Genomic DNA, 23,623 nt, shown 5'->3' with positions numbered 1-23,623 from the left:
AATTTGAAATGCAACATGTTGGTTAGCTGTTGGCTGTATATGGCTTATTGTAAAAATGTGGTGTTGCAGTTTAACATGTTAATACTCAAAATAATCAGTTTTTTAAAGGAGGTACATAGAAGATGGTGATGTTCGGGAAATATTTCACATAATGCTGCAGGAGAAACTATAATCTACTGGATTTTTTTTTTGGTATAAAAAATTATCAAAAATACATTGATAGCTGTGACACTAAATCCCTAGACTGGTAGTTCATATGTGAACTTCTATTAACACTGAAGCAACTTCTGGAAGAAATGTTAAATATTAGTAAGATGTTGGCAAACTTACTACACTCTTAAGAGTGAAGATGCTGATATTCAGAAATATTGAATCCTTAGCATTTCTTCTGCAGATTCTTTATGGAGATTTAAATGTGTCAAAAAACCAAATGTCTGGGGTTTGTACATCACCTAGTGCTCATTGTTACATCAGGGATGATGACTTGCACTATATTCTTTGTTTTCTGGGAGACATTGGCTGTTCAGAAGAGAAATTATGATAAAATATGTATGTTGCCTATGCCTTTCTTTAGGTCTGCAAACACCTATTTTTGGTGTTGCTTAATAAAGTGAGAGGTAAGGTGCTGGGATTTATACAGGGATATAATTTGGCATGTCACTCAGCACAACGTCTCTGTATATGTGTTTCACACATACACTAAGAAGATACATTTTCAGGGCTGTGAGTGCACATCTTTTTTCTGAATTCTTATTGTGTACAATGGGCAAATAGCAATTAGCTGTAAAACTACATTTCTACATAGATCTCATAAGTTGCACTCTTTGAAAGTTACCGTAAATTGTTATTTCTTTTTTTCTTATATTAAAAAAGAGAATTTTAACTGTGTCTTTCTGCCTTTTTTTTTCTTTTGCTAAACAGATTTTCAGCATAAATTCACTGTGCAGGCTTCTCCAACGATGGACAAAAGGAAAAGCTTGATCAGTAGCTGCTCCAGCCCTCCTGCAAGTCCTACCATTATTCCCAGACTCAGGGCCATACAGTGTAAGGAGCTCAATGTAATATTGAATTTGGGAAATGTGCAGTCTGTCAGTGTGGTAAGATGCCAAGATTCCTTATCTAGGACAGGACTGTTAAAGAAAGCACTTAAAATGTTTGCCTTGTGCCTTGCATGTATACATTTGGAGAGAAAAATGGAGTGTCTTAGTGATGGAGGAAGTACCACCTGATTTGGAGCTAAAACCATGCCTACTCAAGTTTGTGAAATACTGCTGTTTCTATAGAAAATGTATTCCATAGGTATACAGGTTAATTTGAAAAATACTAATTTGCAGAGTAGATCTGTAAAACACTGCTGTAGTGTATTAAGTTACTGTTTTAAGAAAATAAGAACAAGGGCACTTTTCCTGCAAATAATGCTCCCCTAATAAAACTGAATGAGGCAGACATACATGTCTTAGAATTATGAAAGTCGTGTTTACTCATATATAGTGTTTGTACTAAATATTACAGCACTTGTGTGTTTGGTTTCAAACTGGTGGTTCTAAAGAGAAACTGGTGATGGAATAAAGCTGGGGAGGATACCTATACTTGAAAGTATTAGGGAATGCTTAATTCAGCATTTGGTTGTTAGATTTGTGTTGATAAATGGTCAGAATTATGGGAAAATCACTTTTGTTACTATTCCTCTTCTGGCCTATGTTTTATTCTTTATGTTGCCATAAAGAATAAAGTTCTTTTAATCTGTGTATCTGTTTTTCCTTCCCATTTTCCACTGTTCTTTCCATTTGTGAAGTGACACCTGCTGAAAGCAGTAAAACGTGGGGACGAAGCTCAGTCCTTCCAAAGGAGGAAGGAGAGGAAGAAGAGAAGAGAGGCCAGAAGAAAAAGGGACGCACTTGGGGACCAAGCTCACTTTGCCACAAGGAGCTAGGTGCAGGAGAAGAGGGGTAAGAGAGGGCCTGGAGGAAGACTCATTTCTAGGTTCTAAAGGTGGTCATGAGCTGGCTCACAGGATATTTGCCTACCCGTTTGCAAACACCTTTCTGCTTCCAAACTTCTTCCCTGTGCCAGAGATGTTAGAAATTCAGAACAGTTTACAAAATTGCATTCAGTTCATTTGCCTAGCAACGGATGTTTCACTGTCTGGTATTACATTGTTAGGTGTATTTGTAAGCTGTCAAACTTCTTAGCTGTGCAATACTCTGTAATAGTTCTTCTCTGTTTTAAGGCTCAGCTTTCTATAGTGTCATTGTCTTAAATTCTAGTATATAAAAAGTGCCTGGTAAAGCCAAGCAAATATCTTCTCTTAAGTCTTTTAAAAACGACATGTGCCTTGAGTGAATCAGTCCTGAAAGTGACTTTTGCAGAAATACAGGTTGTACCTCTGTTTCTATAGGTTGTTGTTCTGTGGCTTCTTTTTTTTTTTCCTTTGTTTGTGTGAATTATTTATACCAGGACTCCAATGAATCATTCCTGGAATGCTGCTTTAAACATGGGGCTATTTTGGCCTTCTAAAAGATTTGAATGCTTGGTAATTTTTAGTAATGTTTGAGTGTTTTCCCCCTGATAAATTGATGGTTTGACCCTTGCCATGTTTTTAGCAGGGAAAATAAAATAGCTGGTTATAATCTTTATCTTTACTATTATGTGGTCAGGTGTGAAATGCCTGAAAAATTGATGTTTGCATAGTGCGTCAGTATTATAGTCCCCTGCAAGGGGACCTGGATCTATTAAAACATGTTCTCTCTCTGAGATACTCAAGACATGTTGGCAGGACAATATGGAGGAAGCTTCATTTGCTGCTGGCTGTGCTTTACCTGTTCTACAAATGAAGGATAAGATAGCATTCTAAGGAATTAAAACAGATGTCACACTTTACAATCATTAATTATGTAAAAGGTGGGGAGATCACTGAAGCTGGAAAAAAACATTTCTACCTTGAAATCACGTTCTTAGAATTCTGGGAATAGACCTCTTCCATTTTCTATTCATTACTTCTCAGTAGGAAGCGCTGATTGCTTTTGGGCACAGACAGCTGGAATGGAGTTGCTTGCAAACTGTGGTTGCTCATAAAACTGTGCTGAGATGTTCTGTAGTACTCAGAGTCTCTCCTAGGGAGACTTGATATGGATATCGCATTTTGCAGAGTGTCTGAAACATGAGACTTTTGCTGAGAGGGCAGTATGGCTAACATACAGTGAACCACTCCTTGCTGAGGTCATGCCAGACTGCAAACTTCAATTTAAAGGGAGCAGAGTTGCAGTAAATATTAGTGATGCAAAAGATAGTTCTTGATATTTTTTAGTATTTTTAAATTCTTATTTTATACAGGGTAAGGCAATAAAACTTCATTGAATATTTAAGGTTGAGAAAGACATTTAAGATTGAGTCAAACCATGAACCTACACTGCCTTGCTCACCAATAAACCATCTCTCCAAGTGCCACATCCACACATCTTTGGAACATTTCTGGGGATGGTGATTGCACCACTTTCCTGGGCAGCCTGTTCCAATGCCTGACCACCCTTTCAGTGAAGAAATTTCTCCTAATACTTAAGCTAAACCTCTCCTGGTGCAACTTGAGGCCATTTCTCTTGTCCCATGACTTGTTATTTGGGTGAGGAGGCTGACCCCACCAGGCTAGACGCTCCTTTCAGGAAGTTGTAGACAGTGATAAGGTCTCCCCAAGCTCCCTTTTCTGCAGGTTAAACAACCCCAGCTCTCTCAGGTACGCTTCATACGCGTGACATTCCCCTTCCCTAGCTCCGTCGCCCTTCTCAGAACATGCTCCAGCTCCTCAGTGTCTTTCTTGTACTAAGGTCCCCAGAACTGAACACAGGATTCAAGGTGTGCCCTCGCTGGCTCTGAGTACAGGAGAACAATCACTTCCCTTCCAGGATGCTGTTGGCTTTCTTGGCTACCTGGGTGCACTGCTGGCTCATGTTCAACTGCCTGTTGACCAGCATCCCCAGGTCCTTTTCCATCAAGCAGCTTTCCAGCCACTCATCTCCACTGATGGGGATGAGTAGCATTGCATGGGGTTGTTGTGAGTGAAGTGCAGAGCCAAACACTTCACCTTATTGTACCTTATACAGTTGGTCTCAATTCATCATCAATGCAGCCTGTCCAAATCACTCTGCAGAGCTTCCTGCCCTCCAGCAGATCAACACTTCCACCCAACTCAGTGTCACTGCCAAATGGCTGATGGCCTCAATGCCCTCACCCAGATCACTGATAATTCCAAGTTTATTCAAGAATAGCGTTGTGAGAATTGCAGTGACCTATAATTAACATCAAGTAAAGGCAGTCATGAAAAGATAATACAATGATTATTAACACTTCTCTATCTTTGAACCTAAAGAATATGCACAGCAGCAGAAGAGTTTTGTACTGAGTTGCAGAGACTGGATGAAGCTTTATGTTGGACTAGTTCTGTGGCAGTTCAGTTGTGATCTTACAGTGCATTCTCAATGATGAACTTTTAATTGTCTTTAAAATTGGCATTGATTAGTCACAGGCTTACTATGGCACAGGTGATGGTCACCCTGCTTTTTGTTCAGATTACTAATTTTACAGAAGGTGATAGTGAATGTAACTTAAAATCCTTTGGCAGTTATATCTTAAAATCTTGAAAGCTGAATAGGGGTGAGCCTGGCAACAGCCTTTTAAAAATTTACCACAGTATTGTATTAATGTCTTAACATGGTATTGCAGAATGGTATTGAGACACCAGACATGCTGTCTTAAAATTGCAAGGAAGTTTTTTGCAATTTGCTGAGCAAATAAACCTTGTCATCTTATCATTCTAAAAAAGAGGTTCCTTTGACTTCCCAGTAGAAAAAGGCAACAGAAAAGTGACTCAGTCATAATACAACAAAGTAAGTACCAACCTTGTGATTAGTTAATCTAAATAGATCAGAGGTAAGAAGTCTTTAGGTTCCTGAGTTTTTATGTTGGTGATTGAAATACAGTTTTAGTGCTAGTGCTTTCAAATCATTGCAGTTGCTCTTTCGTTAGGGCAATAGCAGACAATACTGCTCTAGTAGGAGCATTCTCTAAGTCAGCATGTTTTGAATTTCTTTCAAATGCACACCACTGTCTAACTAAAATGATGTGCAACAATCTTCTGAACAGTTCTTTGAGGTCTGCTTGTAATTTTGGGGGGAAAAGAGAAGGAGCAAAAAATAAAAGGAAGGATGAAAATTTTATAACCTTAAGGCAAATGTAGGTGGCCTTGAAATTATTCTGGTAGCTATTTATCTTCTTGTTCACACTGAGCTGCACTTTGACAGTAACAGCAAACCTTCAGTCTGTTCTTTGCAAGGGAAGATTGCTCTGAGAAGTCAAAAAGGAGCAAACTAAGTCGAGTTTGTGTTTTCCCAGCTCTGTGGAAGTTTCACCTTCTTCAGTAGTTCTCTCTGCATATTATAAGAGCTTTGAGATTCAGTTTTGGACGCTAGCAGTTTCACACTATTTTCACTTACCAGCTTTCCCTTAATATGCATCTCTGTTTATAGCATGTATCCTAGGTAGTCATGTTGCACACCTGGGTAATTCAGATCCAACATACATTATTTGGTGTGTTGTGCTACACAGCTGGCTTACACAGCTGTGGGGGGAGTAAATCAGAACAGATGCACACACTGAATGGCATGTGTGTTATAAAACCTGGGGTTGTCTGTCTTGACAAATAGGGTTCAGTGCTGTGCAGTCGATTAGAGATCGCAGCAGGGCACTGCGTGTGCCAGGATGGTTAATGAGGATGCCTTGCAATGCAGTTGAGCACTGCACAGGATACTTTTAGTGTAATGTCTATACCACAGTCATCAACCAACTGATCATGTGCTGGATCAAGTTTAGGTCCTGTGGCCTTGCTGTTGCTGCAGTATTGTTGACAAGTACAGCAGCTCAGCTGGGTAGAGAGTAGAGGAAAAACTCCTACCAAGGCAAAAAAATACCCCCATATAATAAACTTTTGAAATCCTGGAATGGAGGCTATCTTAGAAATGCAGAATAATTGTGATAGAAAATAAGAATCATGAGAGGTGACTTACATATGGTTTTATTTCCCTTTCTCTTTAAGGGAATAATGGTAGTGAATTATGTGGCTTACCAAAAAACAGTGCAAGTTAGTAATGGAGTTGGAAGAGAACTTATGTTTGAGTTTTCTGTTCTTTCAATAACAAATTGATGATTTTGTGTGTCCAGTTGAGATCATTCAGACTATCTGCAGATCTTTTTATTCCTTCCATGTAATTTCTGCCTATCTTCAGGGCGTGTGACTTTTCACCAACACTGTGATGTTTCATGTTGGAGTTTGTGGAGAAAGGCACAAAAATTTTTCCATTTCAAACGATGTTGATAAATGAATAATAAAACATTGAATATTGATATATCAGAAAGTTTTGCTGCTAGCCAAAGTTGTTGACATGTCTGATGTCATGAAATTAGTGCAGGATGATGATAATGAAAACCTATGAATAGAGATCACTAATAAGTTCAGGAGCCTGGTAACATACCTTTAGACACAGGCCAAAGTAGGGATTTGGGTTTGGGTTCTTGTCTTGGGCTTTTTTTGTTTATAAGTAAAAGAAACAATGACATGGTTTATAAATTTACTTACCTTTTAGTTACCTTTTCCCCCACAGTCTAGAACTTGTGCTTTTAACTGTACTTCAATACTGTGTTTTCTTTATAAGAAAAATGTTGGGGTTTATGACAGAGGGGCATGGCTTTGCTGTTACAGTGACTTTAGCTTATTATTTTATTTGTCCTAGTGAGTGATGTTTGAATTTCATTGTTCATTTGTGTTTCACATGAAAACATTTTTGGAGGTGTTTTCTCCTGCCCTTGCTGAGCAATTTATTTTTTACCTACCATGGTAAGATTGATTGCAAAAAGGAATTAAGATTTAAAAAGATTATGCCCTGATTTAAAAAGAAAATTTTTCATCTGATTTTTGTAGTGGTGCCTTCTATTATTCTGCATTCATAGCTTGCTGGTTATCAGCAGGGGCCTTTTGACTGCCATAGCATAACACATGAGGAACAGACCTTTTTTTCTTATTTCCTCTTTTTTTTTTCTTTTAAAGTGCTTTAAAGATGTCAGAAAATTTCTTGCTGTGGGAGGACTTCAGATCTATATAGTTGAGATGGATACAAGCATACACTAAGTAAATCAACAGAGAATATATAAGGGAGGGGAGAATGGAAACTGGTTGTGAGCATGGTACATTTTCTCACATCCTTCTACTATTTTCAGTCTGAAAGCTCTGGTGGAAGGATGCAAGCAGTGGTCATCCAGTGCACCAAATCTTGGGAAGATCCAGAGAACTGCACCTGCTTTTCCAGGATTCACCAGCTTAGCAGAGATGGGTAAAAGAATTCTCTGAACTTGGTACTCTCATCCCCACTGCCATTCACATTTCAATGAACCTGTTTCCTGACCTTCAGCTGGTACCTTACAGCAATGTTTTAATTTTGTTCGATATGTTTTTCTTTTTCTCTATTCTTTGCCAAGTATCCACTTTGTCCTTATGGATTTTCTTCTTTTTCTCCTCACTGCTTGTGCTTTTCCCTCTATCAAGCTAACAAGTTCCTGTTAATTCTCCTCTAGCTCCATGCTGTCTCTCAGCTCTTCTCCTGAGTAATGATATTTACATGTGCTGCATGCTTACACCTTCACTTGAAAGGAGAAATCCTTAAAATTTTTCTGCATTTTGCTTCTCACTCACAAACACACAAATTTACTCTAGAAGTTACTGAGTTGTAGGTTGCCTTTGAAATGCTGTTCTGCAATTAATCCCAAGTGGATGAATGATTTCTTTCACTGGGATAGTGTTTCCAGTTACTTCTCTCAGCCTGTCTTCTTTGGAAACAATAGGCTGTATTTGGGAGTTGATAAATGATGTTTATGAGGAGAACAGTTACATCTTCTGAGGAGAATCTTATTTTGAAGTATATTTGTGAGACAATGAAATTTGCCAGTGAAAATGTTACATTGACACAAAGTCTATTTTCATTTGCTTTCCAGATGATGAGGATAGTGAATGTTTTAATGGAGAGGGCAAAGTGCACCCTTCACCTGTGCACAATCAGTCATACCTCTGCATCCCATTTCAGAAGAATGAAGAATGGGATGGCCCTTCTAGTGATGCCAATGAGGAGTCCACCCCTGTAAACTCTGCTACCAGTACCCCACAGCTGACACCCACCAACAGCCTCAAACGTAGCGGCTCCCACCACAAGCGATGTGAGATTGCATTGCTTGGCTGTGGAGCAGTGCTGGCTGCTGCAGGCCTGGGTTTTGATCTCTTAGAAGCAGGGAAGTGTCAGCTGCTGATTGAGGAAGAGCCAGAGGTGCCCAAGGAAGAGAAGAAGAAGCGTGACAGCATTTTTCAGCGAGCTGGACGTCCACGCAGGAGCACGAGTCCACCTTCCCGGAAGATCTTCAGGAAGGATGATCCCCTGTTGTTGCTAGGCGAGCCATCCACATCCCTCACCCTTCTTTCCCTGTCTTCCATTTCCGAATGTAATTCCACCCGGTCCCTGCTGCGCTCAGACAGTGATGAGATTGTGGTTTATGAGATGCCTGTCAGCCCAGTGACAGTCAAGGCTCCCTTGCCAGCCATTACAAACCCACTGGTCAATGTGCAGATTGAGAGGTTCAAACAAGACCCCAACCAGTCCCTGACTCCCACACACGTGACGGTCTCTTCCCACACGCAGCAAAGTGGACACAGGCGCACGCCTTCTGATGGAGCCATCAAAGGGGGTGGACTGGTTGTCAATGGGTGCCCAACCAGTGGATGCCCTTCCAGTAGCTGTTTAACTGGAGCACTGGGAACAGGTAGGTTTTCAACCATCTTCCTTTTCCTCTTCAGAGTAAAGACAGAAACAATATAATTGCTTGTTGCTTATACATTCGTTGAGATGACCAGCCCACAAGAATTGCTTGCGGAGCCTATCTTTATACAAGTAGCTAACAGAATAATGCGGTAATGGTTTTGGTTCCAGCATCTTCAGATTGCCATAATCTTGAAGATACAGTGTTTGTAGATTCTGAATGAAGGCTTTCTGCTTTGAATATGTTTTTGCACTGTATATACAATAAACTAAGATCTGTAGGAACCACTTAGCAATGACAGCTAACATGTTTTTCCCTCTTCTCTTACATTGTCTGTTTTGGATAGGTGTATTAAAAACACCTAGTCCAAGCAGAGATCCCAGTGAGGTCCCTCGCTTGCCAGACCCCAACCTTGTTTTTCCTCCAACCCCAAGAAGATGGAATGCACAGCAGGATCCCACACTGGAAAGACCCAAGACACTGGAGTTCCTACCCCGGCCACGTCCTGCAGCCGGTCGGCAGCGGCTTGATCCCTGGTGGTTTGTGTCACCCAGCAATGCCAAGGGTGAATCTTCTGCCAACAGTTCAAGTACTGATACTCCAAGCAATCTTGACTCTTGTTTTGCTAGTAGCAGCAGCACTGTAGAAGAGAGACCTGGACTGCCTGCACTGCTTCCTTTCCAGGTGGGTCCTCCTGCAGAGGAGCGGACACTGTTGGACATGGATGCTGAGGGGCAGAGCCAGGACAGCACCATTCCGCTATGCAGAAGTGAACTTAACACACACAAAGCTGCAGCATATGAACTCAAGCAAGAATTCTGGTCTTAATATGAAACCACTGGGGGCAATGAGCTCCTCTAAATTCAATCCTACTTTTTGCACTGAGAATGCACTTTGAAAACAGATGAGATGGAGGGATGCTACAGAGATCATATGGTGCTGCCTCTGCTGAAGATGTGTTGTCAGCTGCCTGATTTTTGTCTGCATTTGGGTGAAACTTGGCAACTCTGAGCTGCTGACTTTTGCTGTGGGGTTTTCCTGTAGTCTTCCCTACCCTCTTATTGCAGTTAGAATCTGCAATGAGCTGAAATTATCATATCAAAGTCTTTTGTTACTGACCTTGTAGGATTTGGCACTTGGCAGTAAGTATATCGGTATCCTGGTATTAATCAGTATTTTCAAATAATATTCAAATATTACACTACAGCAAACATCACTGTTTGATGTTTTCCCAAGGAATCCAGAACAGAAACAAATAAATATCTGGAGACTACCTTCTCTGAAATACATTCAGATCATTAGACAGGCCTGGGAATCATCATACCCCCACTGAAATAGCAGAAGTAGCTATCTTAAGACTTGTTTGTCCTCTTTTGCTCATGTGATAGCGTAAGGTGGAACAGATGGCAGGGGAAGGGCATGGCATCTCCACTGGTGGAGGTCTTTGAGAGCAGGTGAACCAGACTGTTGGAAACAAGTAGGTGTAGCTGATCCTGGCTTCAGGGTAGGTTGGATGAACTTCAGTGATCTCCTGAGGTCCCTCTCAGACCTATTTATTTTATGACCCTGTGCTTTCAAGATGAAGGCTTACAGTATAGCTGTTTAGCTTGGAGGTTTTTTGTTTCAGACTTTCATTCAATCAGTGTCTTTTCTTCCCACCCTGTTTCTCAGGCTCATAGTCAAGTTGCCTCAGCTTTGGGAGGGGAGTTAGCAGAAACTTTCTTTAAAGATGTGTTGGCTTGCAGAAGGAAGTAAGTTATGTGTTTCCAAATATTTTTCTTTCATTTTTTTTCTCCTTTCTTATGCCTTTCAGGAGTGACCCATGAAAACCAAGATTGTTCTTATGCACACTGGTACTTGTTTAAGGCTGTTTTGAAAATGAGGCTTGTTAGTAGTTGGATTGTGCAAACAGGAATCAGAACATCTGGATTCTGTTTTATTTTGTCACTGACTCACTGTGTGACCCTGGGCAAATAATGTAACCTCTGTGCCTGAATTTCCCCATCTGTAAATAATAGGAATAATACCTACCTCACAAGGGGAGGGGTTGGGACATATATAATAGGTATAAAGTCCTTTGAGATCTTTGAGTGAAAGGCACTATAGATATGTAGAACTTTATTCTTGTTCAAATATGTAAACACTCCTAGATCTGGAGCAAGAACAGACCCCTGTCTCGAAGGAGGAAGTCACACAAATAGGGTGTGCCTGTGCTCAGAGTTTTCTGTACAAAGACTTCAAGTGTGTCTGTGCCACTGCAGATATGTCTTACTGGCTGTAATGAGAGCTTCAATCTTTCCCAAATTTGGCATTATATATAAGGGATGTGGCCTTTATGTGAGTGTGATAGGGTAGTCTGCTTTATTGCAGGGTACAGCATGTCTGTCCACTGGTTTTGTACAGATCTGTGCTTGTTTTGGTAATCTGCTGATATTTGGTTGCAAATAAGTAATTTGACAGTGCTGCCAATGCAGTGCTCAGCCTGTTGGGGCAGTCCAGGCCTGCTGTGAAGGCAGTAGAGCCCAATAGTTCCTGCAGCTGTCAGCACAGTGAACTTGTGTGTTTAGATGTTTGTAACCTGATTTCAAAAACCAGCATGTTTGAGGAAGAACTGTATGTAAGGCTTTTTAGTTCTGTGTGAGGACTGAAACCAGCATGTTCCCATTAGTCAAGTGCACCTTTTTTATCAAGGAATTACACTATATTTTGTTTTGAAAGGTCACATGTTTTTTATTTATCACATTCCATGGAAAATGCTTAATGGCAGAATTACTTTCTGCTGCCTATTAAATGCTCCAGAGCTAGCCTTAATGGTGCTACACATAGATGTTGAAGCTGGAGAGACTGTTGACTGGTTAGACAAGGTATTATGATAAGGCAAGATGGGATTCAGATACTTAAAGAAAACATTTCTGACTATTTTGTTAAATTTAGACCTTCGGCATTATTGATTTCTTAAGCATCCTTTTGCTTTCCATTTCTGAAAACTCAGCTTGTGACCCAGACATTAGCAAAAAGGCAAAACTCATGCAACAGATTGCTAATTTTGATTGTGCTATAAATCAACCTTAATATAATCTCAGTAAGAGGCTGTGTCAGAGGGATTTGAAAGGACATGAAAATAATTTATTTTTTGTAGTCTTCCTTATAATTTTAAAAAGTCTGGAACAAAACTGGATCAGCTGTTCTGAAATGTTATGTTTTCTATCCAAAAGGTATCATTATAAATGTCATAGTGATAGTATAGGGATAAAATGTTTCTAAATCATGGCATATTCAGGGGAGTTAGAAAGGAAGGATAGGCCTGGTAGGCCCTGGGAAAATACTAAGGTAGGCCCTGAGAAAATGTTAGGCTGCACCTGTATAATCATTAAATGACTATGATAAATTATATGATTGTTAGATGCGATGATGTTTGGTAATTGTATATAATTATTGTCTAATTGTAACAAGAATCATGAGAAATGATGTTGGGGGGGTTTGATGGAAATTACAAAAAACCATGCTTGGATGAAATCAATATATACAAAAGAACAATATAAATTTAATAATTAATAAGTAGTCATATAACAATAAGGGTATAAAAATGTGTTCTACCCAAACCCATGTCGAAGTCAGATTTGGGTCTGTGCCCTTGACAGCCAGAGCTCTTCAGTAAAAGCACCTGCATAATCATTCCATGATTATGGGTTCCTGAATGCTAACCACAGGGAGAATCATCTGCTCTGCAAAGGCATCACCTGGAATAGCTCCCTTTCAACAGAAATCTTTCAAATCCATTTACTTGCATGAAATGGGAGGACACCTTTCTAGGTCACACTATATAACTGATATAACTCAGCCTGCTGAACTTTGTAATATTTGGCCAGTTGATTTCACTAAGTGAACTTCTAAGGTTTCTGTCAAGTTCCCAGGAAAGACAAACATAAAGGCAAGTTGTTCAGTTATTTCTTTTACTTAGGAAAGTTGAGGATGAAGAATTAACCACCCCTTGCCCCTTTCCCCCTTTTATATAATCATTTGGTCAAGGTGGTATGTAGCTGAACTTTGACAAGTACTTTGCTCCAAAGGGTATCTTCTCTTAATGCCAAGTGGACATTGCTACATCAAAAAACTTGGTAGGACAGATGAAAGAGTCAAGGATCCAGGTCAAGGTTACCAAACTAGATACTGTTATTATAAAGCTGCCAGACAGACTAGTTAGAAGCATACTGGCTGGTATGTGTTTGTTTTGTGGTTTTTATTTGGGTTTTATTTTAACCTTTCCTTGATGCAATTATTGTCATTGAATCTAGCATGTGAATTAACCTGAGGAAGTCTTTGAGCATCCACCCATAACTGTCTCCCAGTGGCCAAACTGAGGTATCAGGCAAGAGGAGTCAGTTGTGGAAACAAGGCTCCTGACTTCAGTAGGTGGTGGGGTATTCTCTGGCAGGCAGAGATGGGGCTCTCAAGAGTTGTCTGGTATCTTACCTTATGCACTCCAAAAGCTTTTGCAGCCAGTGTCCTAAGGTCCAAAGGCTGTGTGCATGTTTAAGCTAGGTCAAAACTTCTCTCTATATCCATTTGTCCCATCCTGGCTTGAGTTCTCTGCTTTCTTAATCTGTTGGGGTTTTTCCTTCCCATTTGTGGGACCTCCAAATCTTTAAAGAAGTGGTTGACTCTATTCCACTAGACAGTGAGAAGATGTGAGCCCATCAGCTCAGAAATCTGGTTTTTCCTACTGATTGCTAGTATTTCCAGTTGTCAGGGAAACAAAAATGTCAGAATATTGGTCATTGACCTACCTTTATAGTAGTATTCTTGAGAAGATGGTGAAAATCTTACTTTAAAAAATTTCTAATAATTGTGTTGCTTTCTAAATGTGTGAATAAGTTGCACTTTTGTTTTGTCTGAGAAAATGAGAAAAAGAAAACATGAACGTCACTGAGCAGTCTAAAACAATGACAAAAGAATGGAGAAAAATATGTTTGAATACAAGCCTTACAAAGAGGAAGTGGCAGTTTTTTAACTGATAGTGATAATGAGATTGTAGCTGAGAGAAATGTTTGTGGTTTAGAAATATATTTGTATTTTTGTTTATTCAGCTGGCAGTGTGTATCACTAATTTATGTAATTGATGTGCTGATTTAGGAAATAGAAAGAAGTATGTCAGCCCTTCAAAGTATGCTATCCTTGCAGCCTGTTTAGTTTTCCTGTAATCGGAATATAATAGAGATATTGGGGAAAGGCACAGACATAGCAACCAGTGCAAAAAAGGACAATTTTTTTGTTAAATTTCTTCCGGTTTCATATAAATTGAGTGTGGGACAAGTAGAGAGAAGACAGCTTTTGTGTCAAAACTAAGGCGATTAAATAGTTACAGATTCTTTTCTAATACTGTTGTTTTTTTTATAGCAAGTAGGTCTTAATCTCCTCTCAGTCATTTTCAGCAGTGCACATGTAACTTTTTATACATACTTTGCCTCCACTTTATTATTGCAATGGGTTGATATTCAGTATGGGGCAGGGAACCTTGGTGAAAATACTCTTTTTGTAGTAGTTTTCTAACAAAATGAGTATTTTTAAAGTGAATTTTTTGTTAATAATGGGGAGAGACCTGTTCTGGTGTGGCATGGTTTTATGATGACATTTTTTTCTATACCTCTAGGAATGGGAGTAGTTGCCTTCCTCTTCATAGCATGCTGTTAACTTAAGACATTGTGGACAATACTGCATAGAGATGTAACTTCGATGTGTCACAAAACTGGACACCTCTCATTCTGTTGAAGGTGAGGCAGTAATGGTCAAGTGAAGAAAGGTCTTTTCCTTTAGAGTGTTTTGTTCAATAAAACATGTAGGAAACCTCCGACCTTGAGTCGCTTTTCTATCTTGAGATTAATTTTTATTTGAAACCTAATTCATCTCTGTGGGATGAATATGGGACCTGGAGTCCCATTGGATGTATGGAATCAAACCTACTCCTATGTCCCAAAATTCAGTGATAGCCTGTTATTTTTGCAAGGAATTTAAAGCTAATGTAAATAGGTTTGTTTCTGTTTGGTTTTTGAAATGTCTCTCCATGGAAAACATGCTTCTTGCTTTCTAACCTTTTCCATGCATTTTGGAGATGCTCTCAAGAACTCTTACCAACTCTGAGGTGAATAAGAAGGGTTATATCTTGCAGTGTGATTTAAGTTCTCCTTTTGGCTTTTTTTTTTGTATGAAAAAGGACATTTACATTTGGAAATATTTCTGATCCTTACTCTGTCACTGAAGAACAGTTTCTTAGCTTTCATGTTTAGAACTCCTTTAAGACTACAGTTTGGGTAAAACTGGACATTAAAAGTGAGAGGATGGACATGTGTTAAAACATATTTGCAAACAAGCAATAAATACAGCAAATACAAGAACCAAAATATATTGTCAAAGAACATAACTTTCAGATTTCATGAATCTTTGGTTGATGGTATAATTAAGATATCTATAGCAAAAAATGCCTTCTTATGTTTTTTCTTAAGTTTACTATCTTGGTACTAGAATACAGTGGTTTGCACAGCCAGCTAGCATGGTAACTAGCCAGACGGAAAGGATCTTTAACTAAGTTTTCTTTTTTCCCCTCTTATTTTCAATCCAGGTTTTGGTTTAAATTTTATTTTTTGTCTTTTTGGTGTTTAACAATCAATACAGTCTTGAGAAGAACTTATTAACCTCACTTTCACAGTTTCATGAGGCATTTTGGACATGAATCTATGGCTTATTCTGGTGCTCCCTCTATTTAATTCATTAGTAGAAAGTCATGCTGCAGTTAAAATGTGCATTTGCTTTTGGTTTTTCCCATGCTTGGCTTTTTTAAACAGTTTTGCTACTGGTCAGACATGAGCACAACTTCCGAAATTACCTACATAAACTTTCTTTTTTATGTTGGAAGCAGTCACTCCCAGGCTAGGAGGTTTGTGCTTAATTAACAAGTGACTGGGTAGTGGGTTTGAGGTAGATACTGGAATTATTACTGTTCCTTTCTAACCAGGACCTCCCATTTTTTGCAACTGGAAACTCTTCAGCACTTCCTCAACATTTGTATACAAGAAATACATTTTAGGTCCTTTGTACATAGTGAAAAATCTTCCTTTTTCTAATCAGGAAAATAATTTTCCTACTGAGAATGGCTTCTTGAGCTCTGTGGTTTTGTCTGTTAGTTTTCTGTTTGGGGATAGTGTTTATTTTGGGTTTGGTTTTTAAGCCTCTCAAATATATATATATATATATATATATATATGTGTGTGTGTGTGTGTGTGTTAGGTGCATCCTTGTATGCCAAGGTGCCTTCCATCTCACATATCTCCTTGCTGGGGCCTGAGGTTGGTTTTTTGGAGGGACCTCCTAGTTGTAGCTTTCAGTATTTTCAGGCCAAATACCATCACTGGAAACCTTTTGTGTCCTCCCATTTACCCTCCTGTGTTGAGCTGCACACTACCACTGCCTCTCCCTGTTTCACCATTAGGGTTTTGGCCCATCCCATCTTTGTTGGTTATTTATTCCTGTTGCCATAGTAACAAATGTAGGGCAGAAAATCATACACATTTCAGATGTGCTTTGACCTAAAAGATCTCCACACTAAAAGCATAAGGTACAACTGGGTGAAGTGGAAGCGGAGGTTGGCAGGAAATAACACAGTGAAATTATGCTCCTTAATGTAAGTCAGAGGACAGAGGGTTACTAGCTACTTGTTAAACTGTTGGCATCATAGTTAAGTTGGATCCTAAAGAAGAATTTGAGGAGTCTACAGTTACTTAATTTGATAGAATGATTTGGATTGGAAGGGACCTTAAAGGTCATCTAGTTCCAGTCCCTCTCCTGTTGGTGGGGACACTTTCCACTAGATAGGTTACTCACAGCCCCATCCAACTTACCCAGTTTCTGATTGGTTTGTTTTGTTTTACCCTGAACTACCTCATCTGTAGAGACAGAATGGGCAGAAAGTCTAAGTTTTGGTAAGAATTGCTCTAAGTATGCAGTTAAGGTTGGAATGAGATGGGGAGGCAGAGGCAAACTTGTATTTGGCTCTTTGACATGCAAATTCTGAATGGAAAAGTAAAACCAGTTCATTCAGTTTATTAAGATTATACTTGCTTTAGATATTTATGTCTCCAAAATAAACAATAAAAGGACAAAGCAGGGCATTTTTCTTGATAGTTTCTAACTCGTGGAAGAGTTGATTGTCTAGAGACAAAAAGGTGGAGATATCATATTGGTCACTACTGCTTTTAGAAGTGATAGACTCTTTTTTCAAATCAGATTTTTTTTCTTTTTTAATAATTTAATATACTCTTAAGCTGTGCATGATTCTGATTGTTTTCCTATATTTGCAGTATTGTTTTCCTAGTGTATCAGCTCCTACTACAGTCCTTACTGTATCAGAATGCTAATAATGTGCAGGCAGCCCAACAGAACTAATATTAAGGAACTATGACACATTTTTAGTGTGCAGTATGGTGGATTTATTAACCCAGCTTGAAGTGGGCTACTGTTAGGTCTCTTGCTGATGGGTCAGATGGATGCAGAGCTAGGAAAAGGGGCCTTAGAACAAATCTGCAGGAGCAATGCCAAAGTTGTGTTTGCTTAAAATAAGCAATTTGAAAAATAAGCATGGAGGGAGGCAGCGGGGAGGCCCCTCGTTAATCAGAAGTACATCTATCAGATCTTGTCCATGCTCAAACTTTAGTTGCCAGGATAGCTAGTGAGAATCTACATTGTGTTCAATGTGGCTGAAACTTCAATATTAAGACAAGAATAATTTATTTTATATATGCTATTTTAGACTGATTAACACTGTCTCCTGTTCTACTTTGATTTGTTTCCATTCAGCGTTTTCTCAAGAACAGATGCTGAGGTTGGATAGAACTGCCCTTCTTGTCTTGGAGAGGCATATAGGTCTGAGAGAGAAGAAACATGCCTCTAGCTGTGTCCTGATCTTTTGTGTCTTGTGATCTTAGCTGGAGAGGTTATAATGGTGCAGGAGGACATGCTGGTGTTGTTCCAAGCTTCATTAATAAGAATACCACTAGCAGCAATTAAGTTACAGAACAAACCTGGCCTCTGATTGCTGTTTGGCATAGCTCAGTTGCACATGGAGCTTCTTGAGTTCAAGTATATCTGGAGGTGAACAGAGGTTCTTCCTTGAATTCTGCTGGAATTTGTGAACGTGGCCACTTCTTAGCTTGGGTAATTTGTTTTCTCCCAGGCCCAGTCAATGTCACAAAATCAGCTGTCACACTCAACTTATTGCCCAGATACTCATAGTAGGCTTGTTCTTCTGTCTTGCATGCTTTAGTGAACAGCTCTTACAGTGCCAACAGGGTTAGCATTTGTATCTGAGCAGAGCAGCTAATATCTCTGAGCTAACTTTTCACACTGCATCTCCAGCAGTTGTTACTCCATCAGTTCTGCCATTGCTCTATTTTCAAGGTTATCTTGACAACTATAATATCCAGACTGTAAAGAGTATATCCACAGGAAAAAATAATAGGTAAAAAAGAAGTCATATTTAGGAGTGTTTTCCAGTTGAACTGGTTGAATTTGGCCAGTGCTCTTGGCAGAGAGTAGGATCCATTCTTTTGCAGCATAGATCTCTTTGGGGGATGGCTTGGTTTGAACTGCAGAATTTACCTAGATTCATGTAAAGTCCATGGGCACCGGTGCCCATCATGTTTGTCTGTTACAAGAAGACACCACATAAACCCAAGAGGAGCTAGTAATAAAAGTTTGTATTTAGGGTAATTAACTTTCAAGTTAAAAGGGAAGAGGCCTCAATTCAGAAAGGTCTTCATTACATACTTAAATATCACTGAAATCAGTGGAATGTATTTATGGGTCAAAATGCACAAGGCCCCAGCTGAGCAAAGCTCTTTTAATCTGAACTGGGGGATTGTTGTGTAGAGACTGATGGTGAAGGACCAGGTTCTTACCTTGATTGTCAGAGTAAGAAGTCAGTTAACCTGAGGAAAAAGTTCCTCAACAAGCCCCTGGGTAAATGCTGGTTTGATTGCTGACTCTTGTGGCCTTTCCATGGCTTCACATGCCATACCTATTTGACTGCTACTTTCTAACTCTAGTGGAGTAAGCTTTGAGAATGTGTTGTGACATGAGGTGAAGAACTTCTGCATTAGCAGATTGCTAGCCGTAAAGGGGCAGTAAGTGGTGACCGAAGGCTGTGTGTGCAAATGGCAGTTTAACCTGAGGCCTATTCTCAAGTGTTTCTTCTCATTTTACAAATGCATCCCTCCAGGCTGGTGGACAGACCTGACAAGCTCAGTGGTGATCAACATCCGCCACTTTTACTAGAGTTCTAGGATTCTTGTCTGTCAACTGTCGGCACAGCACACTGTGCTGCTATATTTGATTTCTTTGTCATAAATTCAGGACAAGCTGGAAATATCTGAGATATTTTGCCTGACCTAAGTTGAGAGGCTTTTAGAGAGTGAGCAGGCAACAGTGGTGGAAAAATCAGGGAAAATACCTGTGCTTTTAACAATGTTTCTTCTGTGGCTTTGAAAGTCCAAGAGTTTCTCAGCCAGAGAATGTATTTCTTCCTTCTTTTTATAAGCTACTTCTTTCTTTTGCCTTATCAATTGTGGATCTGCTCCTGCTTCTATTTCAAGCCAGATGCAAAAATCGGTGACCTGACTTTCCTAGGTACAGTGTTGTAAATCTGAATAACCAGGTGAGTAGATTTCTCTAGTGTAAGATCATGCCCCCATGTCTGATCCTTTGAGATATGGACTAGTTCCTGCTTGTGTTGAAATCACTGTGTGGAGGGTGTTGGGTACTTCATAAGGAACTCCAAACTCTGTAGGACTGGGATTCATCTTACAGCTCAAGTATTTCAGTCTGGTTTTGGAGACCTCTGTATGTCTTCTCTTCTGTTTATGGTGTTCAAAAGTCTGTTGCTATGGAAGTAGCACCTGAAGGTATGTTTTGCCCGAAGAACCTGCAATGAAGCAGTTAAATTACCAAATGGCAATGTACCCCAGAATTGAGTAAAATAACAGAGGCCACCAAGTTTTTCTTGTTTGTGTGATGAAATGTTGTCAAATTAAGTGATTTGTTGGAGCCTTCCTTTAACTTCTGTACAGCAGTAAGCTTAGAGGAAAAGAAGATTGCATTATTTTTTAAAAAGCTTTATTTGTGACCTGGACTTGTTGCCTCTGACCCTCTTGGGCTTAAATAGTTAAATTATATTAATGTCCAGTTTGTTTCACTGTAGGTAACACATCAACTGAATACTCTTGTGCATAATCTACTGTATCTTTCCTCTGTTGTGTCAATGTATTATGTGTATTTGGATTACAGTTCTTTTTGTATTAAATTATTTTATGTTATAGAACAATATTTAAGTGAAGCAAAGAGCTAATGGAAGTTGTTGACGTTTTGGGATTTATTTTCTCTTTGCTCTTTTTTTGGATGTACTGTAAATTGTAAACCAAGGATGCCAAGCAGGCTTGGTTCAATGGCTAAAATTATTGTATTACAGTGTAATGCTGATCTAGGCCTTGTCTCAACACTAGAGCACACAGACTTGAATAAAACTGTTATAAAAGCAACTGTCTTCAGGCCCTGACTTCTTGAGTTTGTGCTCCAAATAATTTCAAACTGGTATTTAGAATGACAGTGGCATTACCTTGCTATGCGGATTTCAGAATTTTTTCCAGTACAAGAAGAAGTTTATTTTTCTCTACTAGGTGCCTCAGTCCTGATCAGCTAGTCTAGCTCTAGGTTCTCCATAGGGCTTTTGAAATGTTTTTGTGAAAACTCAGTTTAGTGTAGGTCTTGGCACATACCTGTCTGCTAAGCCCCTTCTGGCTTTTCTCTGAACTAAAGAATGAATTGCATACCATTTTTATTAAAGCTAATATTTCTGTTCTGTTAGCCTGAGGTTTTTCTACTCTTTATTTAATATCCCAGCTAGAATATGAATCTAAATGGCTGGATGTGGAGCTTATGCAGTAACATGTTTTGTGCATGGTGACATTTAACAGATGGTTTAGATTCACTTGTGATGCTGTGTCTTTGTCTCTGCCACATCATTCAGTGAGACAGAGTTACATGAACAAGGATCTTTCCAAGCTGTTTTCATCTGCTGCCAGTGTGAAAGCCAGAACTACATGGTTTTCATTCCTAGGTCATGTATTTGAATCCTAGATTATACTTTTGCTCTTCTCTGCCACAAAACCATAATTTCACATTTCTCTGCTTTAAGAAGTGTAGCTGTATTGATGAAGGACTATGCACCACAAGCACTTAAATTTAATAATTGCCTTTGAAAAAAGATTTTTTTTTTCTAATACAGGTACATGCAAGAAATCTTTCACCCTTCCAACAGAAGTGGAGACTGAGCAATGCATAGGTAGGCTACCTGTAGTCATATATTCCATTCAGAGTGCTGAACTGCTGTGTTTTGTGATAAACTAGGAGGACAGTGAACAGACAGTCAATTAAGTTTGTTAGAAATAAGAGCATGCAAGATGAATTGCTTTTTCACTCCTCCCCAAATCCAGACTGTGACAAACTGAAACAATTATTTCTACCTCCTGTAATGTTCTGCAAAGTAGAATTATGTCTTAGAAGATTCAGATTTTCTAGCTGAATTTACTCACCTGCCACGATGACAAGGTTACCCTAATGCTCAAGCTGACCTCATCAGCAACAGAAGTCTACATGCATCATGGCAGACCAAAAGCTGCAGCCTCTGCAGAACATGGCTGGAGCACAAAGCACTGGGGTAGAAGAGGAAAATAAAATAGCAGTTTTTTAAGCAGGGAAATCTTAACTTCTAGCAGAGAAGGAACATCTTAAATCTAGACTGGCCAAGTCAGCACTGATGCAGAATAAATACACCAGCAAGTGCTTTAGGCTGAGCAACTTCAGTTTTTCATTGTTTGATGTGTAGGCAATGGTTGGGTGTACAAGTTCTACTGTGACAGTGCAAATCATATGTGGCCTTTAGCTCTGAATGTGCTCAGGTGAAGAAATCACCATGTATTACATTATATTCAGATGGCACATGCTGAAATAGCTCATGCAAGTGGTGCTCTGAAAGTCTATAGCATACCTTGATAAAACTTCTAGTAGACTTTCAAGGCCATGCAGATTAAGGGAGAAGAGGGCAGGCTTTCCTCTATCATGCAGCTCATATAATTTGATTAATTAATCTGCTGTTTCTAGTGAAATTTTGACATTCTTGGTCCTTCTGACTTGGAAGCAAAGGGAGATGTCCCTACTAAAGCTAGGCTTAACAAGAGCTTAATTACATGTAAAATGAAAAGTTTGTAGGCATATTGCTATCAGGCTCAAACAGACTAAGCTTTTGAAAAAATCTGGAGTGAACATGACAATAACAAATGTCAGAGTCTTTTAACAAGGATTAACAAGCTTTGTCTTCATGCTTGGGCACAATGGACACTGCAGTTTGCTTTGGCAGGGAAAGAAAATAATTGTAACTAAGGATGAACAAAGCTCTGGTGTTTTCAAGTAGACTTGAGCATGCTTTGTGCCTCTTTGCTGCTTCATCTGAAATCTTATTAAATGGCATGTGATTTACTTGCTGTTAAGTCCTCATTAATTTAACAATGAACAAATCTGAGTGGAATGAAAAGAGGCAGGATCAACTGATAGCACTCTGACACAAAGTAGAACAGAACCATAATCGCTTTACTAAATATAACCAAAGTCTGTACACTTCATGCCTGCAAAATTTGCTCTGAATTTTATTATTTTCTCCCCACATCATGCACCAGTATCTTAACTTTATAACAAATCACAGGTTTTGAATTTTTTAAAAAAACATGAATGGGGTTACCTGTCACAGATTGCAGCCAGTATCAAAAGAACCAGCTCTCCTGGATGTGAACGTCGTACACCATCATGTTCTCCAATGGGACCCTGAGACAGTAGTTGGAGAACTGCTCATTGTACAAAGAGCTTACTATTTCTGCAGCAGTCTGGCATTTTTACTTTTGGTGATCTTCCTGCAAGTGCATCTGGTTTTTCACTTTTGCTACAGGTACGCCCAGATCTTTCAGGCCTTATTTAGAGGTAAGAGAATCTTCTAAGCTGGTGCATTGTAAAGGAGAACTTCTTGATAATGACTTGTGACATGAGCTACTCTGTAAGGGAAGATGAACTGGAGCAAAGGGTGACTGTAGGGCAGTGACCCCATGGATACAGTCCCAGAGCACCTGATCAGGGTAAGCAGAGCAGGTCAAGTGACAGTAACTGGGGCCAGTCACCGTCCAGTGATCATCAGGCAAGTCTTTAGGGATAAGGCAGGTCCAAGGTCAAGGTAGGAAGGCAGAAAGGGGCCTGGGTGAGCAAGGTACTGGGCAAGTGTAGTCATAATCATAATCTAGCTGAGGCAAGGATTATGGGCAAGAAAATGAAGCTACTTGGTCATGGGAGCAGGCTATGATGAGGATTCTCATAGCTCTTGTCCCAGCCACAGCTACACAACTGTATCTGAGCTGACCAAGAGCCCAGGCAGCCAAACTGTAGAAGGGACTGTTGTTACAAAGGCTGTTGGATACTTACTGGGGCAGACACCTATTCAAAATCCATTGAAGTTCATTATCTTTTTCTAGTTCTGCAGTTCAGCATTGTAATCAAGTGTAGTTAGAGAATGAGAGGAGGGCCCAGGAGATTTCACGACCACTGGGGGTTTCAGAAACTCAGCTTTTGCTGGGTCTAGTGGATGAAGCAGCTCCTGCAGCCTCAGTGCTTCATATCTTCAGTACAAACAGCT

The 23,623-nt window shown here is 39.5% G+C and overlaps 1 protein-coding gene across 12 annotated transcripts in view; it reads left to right on the top strand.

Moving 5' to 3' along the window:
• MAP3K9 (mitogen-activated protein kinase kinase kinase 9) overlaps positions 1–23,623 on the top strand; it is a 140,781-nt gene that overhangs the window by 41,228 nt on the left and 75,930 nt on the right. For 5 of the 12 annotated variants that reach the window (XR_010364623.1, XR_010364624.1, XR_010364621.1 and 2 more), the window contains exons 7-13: positions 922–1,044; positions 1,796–1,949; positions 7,264–7,376; positions 8,035–8,850; positions 9,194–14,618; positions 21,176–21,232; positions 22,694–22,920. Coding sequence is in view for 3 of the 12 variants with exons in the window: in XM_064424403.1 (XP_064280473.1) it covers positions 922–1,044; positions 1,796–1,949; positions 7,264–7,376; positions 8,035–8,850; positions 9,194–9,675 (1,688 nt within the window). In the remaining 9 variants the exon portion in view is untranslated. Of the gene's footprint in view, positions 1–921; positions 1,045–1,795; positions 1,950–7,263; positions 7,377–8,034; positions 8,851–9,193; positions 20,428–21,175; positions 21,233–22,693; positions 22,921–23,623 lie in introns of those variants that run through there. The other 7 variants (XR_010364626.1, XR_010364625.1, XR_010364620.1 and 4 more) reach the window with 4 other exon arrangements.

This window comes from Passer domesticus, chromosome 6 (genome assembly GCF_036417665.1).
Source record: "Passer domesticus isolate bPasDom1 chromosome 6, bPasDom1.hap1, whole genome shotgun sequence".
NCBI classification, from domain to species: Eukaryota; Metazoa; Chordata; class Aves; order Passeriformes; family Passeridae; genus Passer; species Passer domesticus.
Note: the sequence above shows the minus strand (reverse complement) of the source record. Positions and strands in the feature narration are given on the sequence as shown.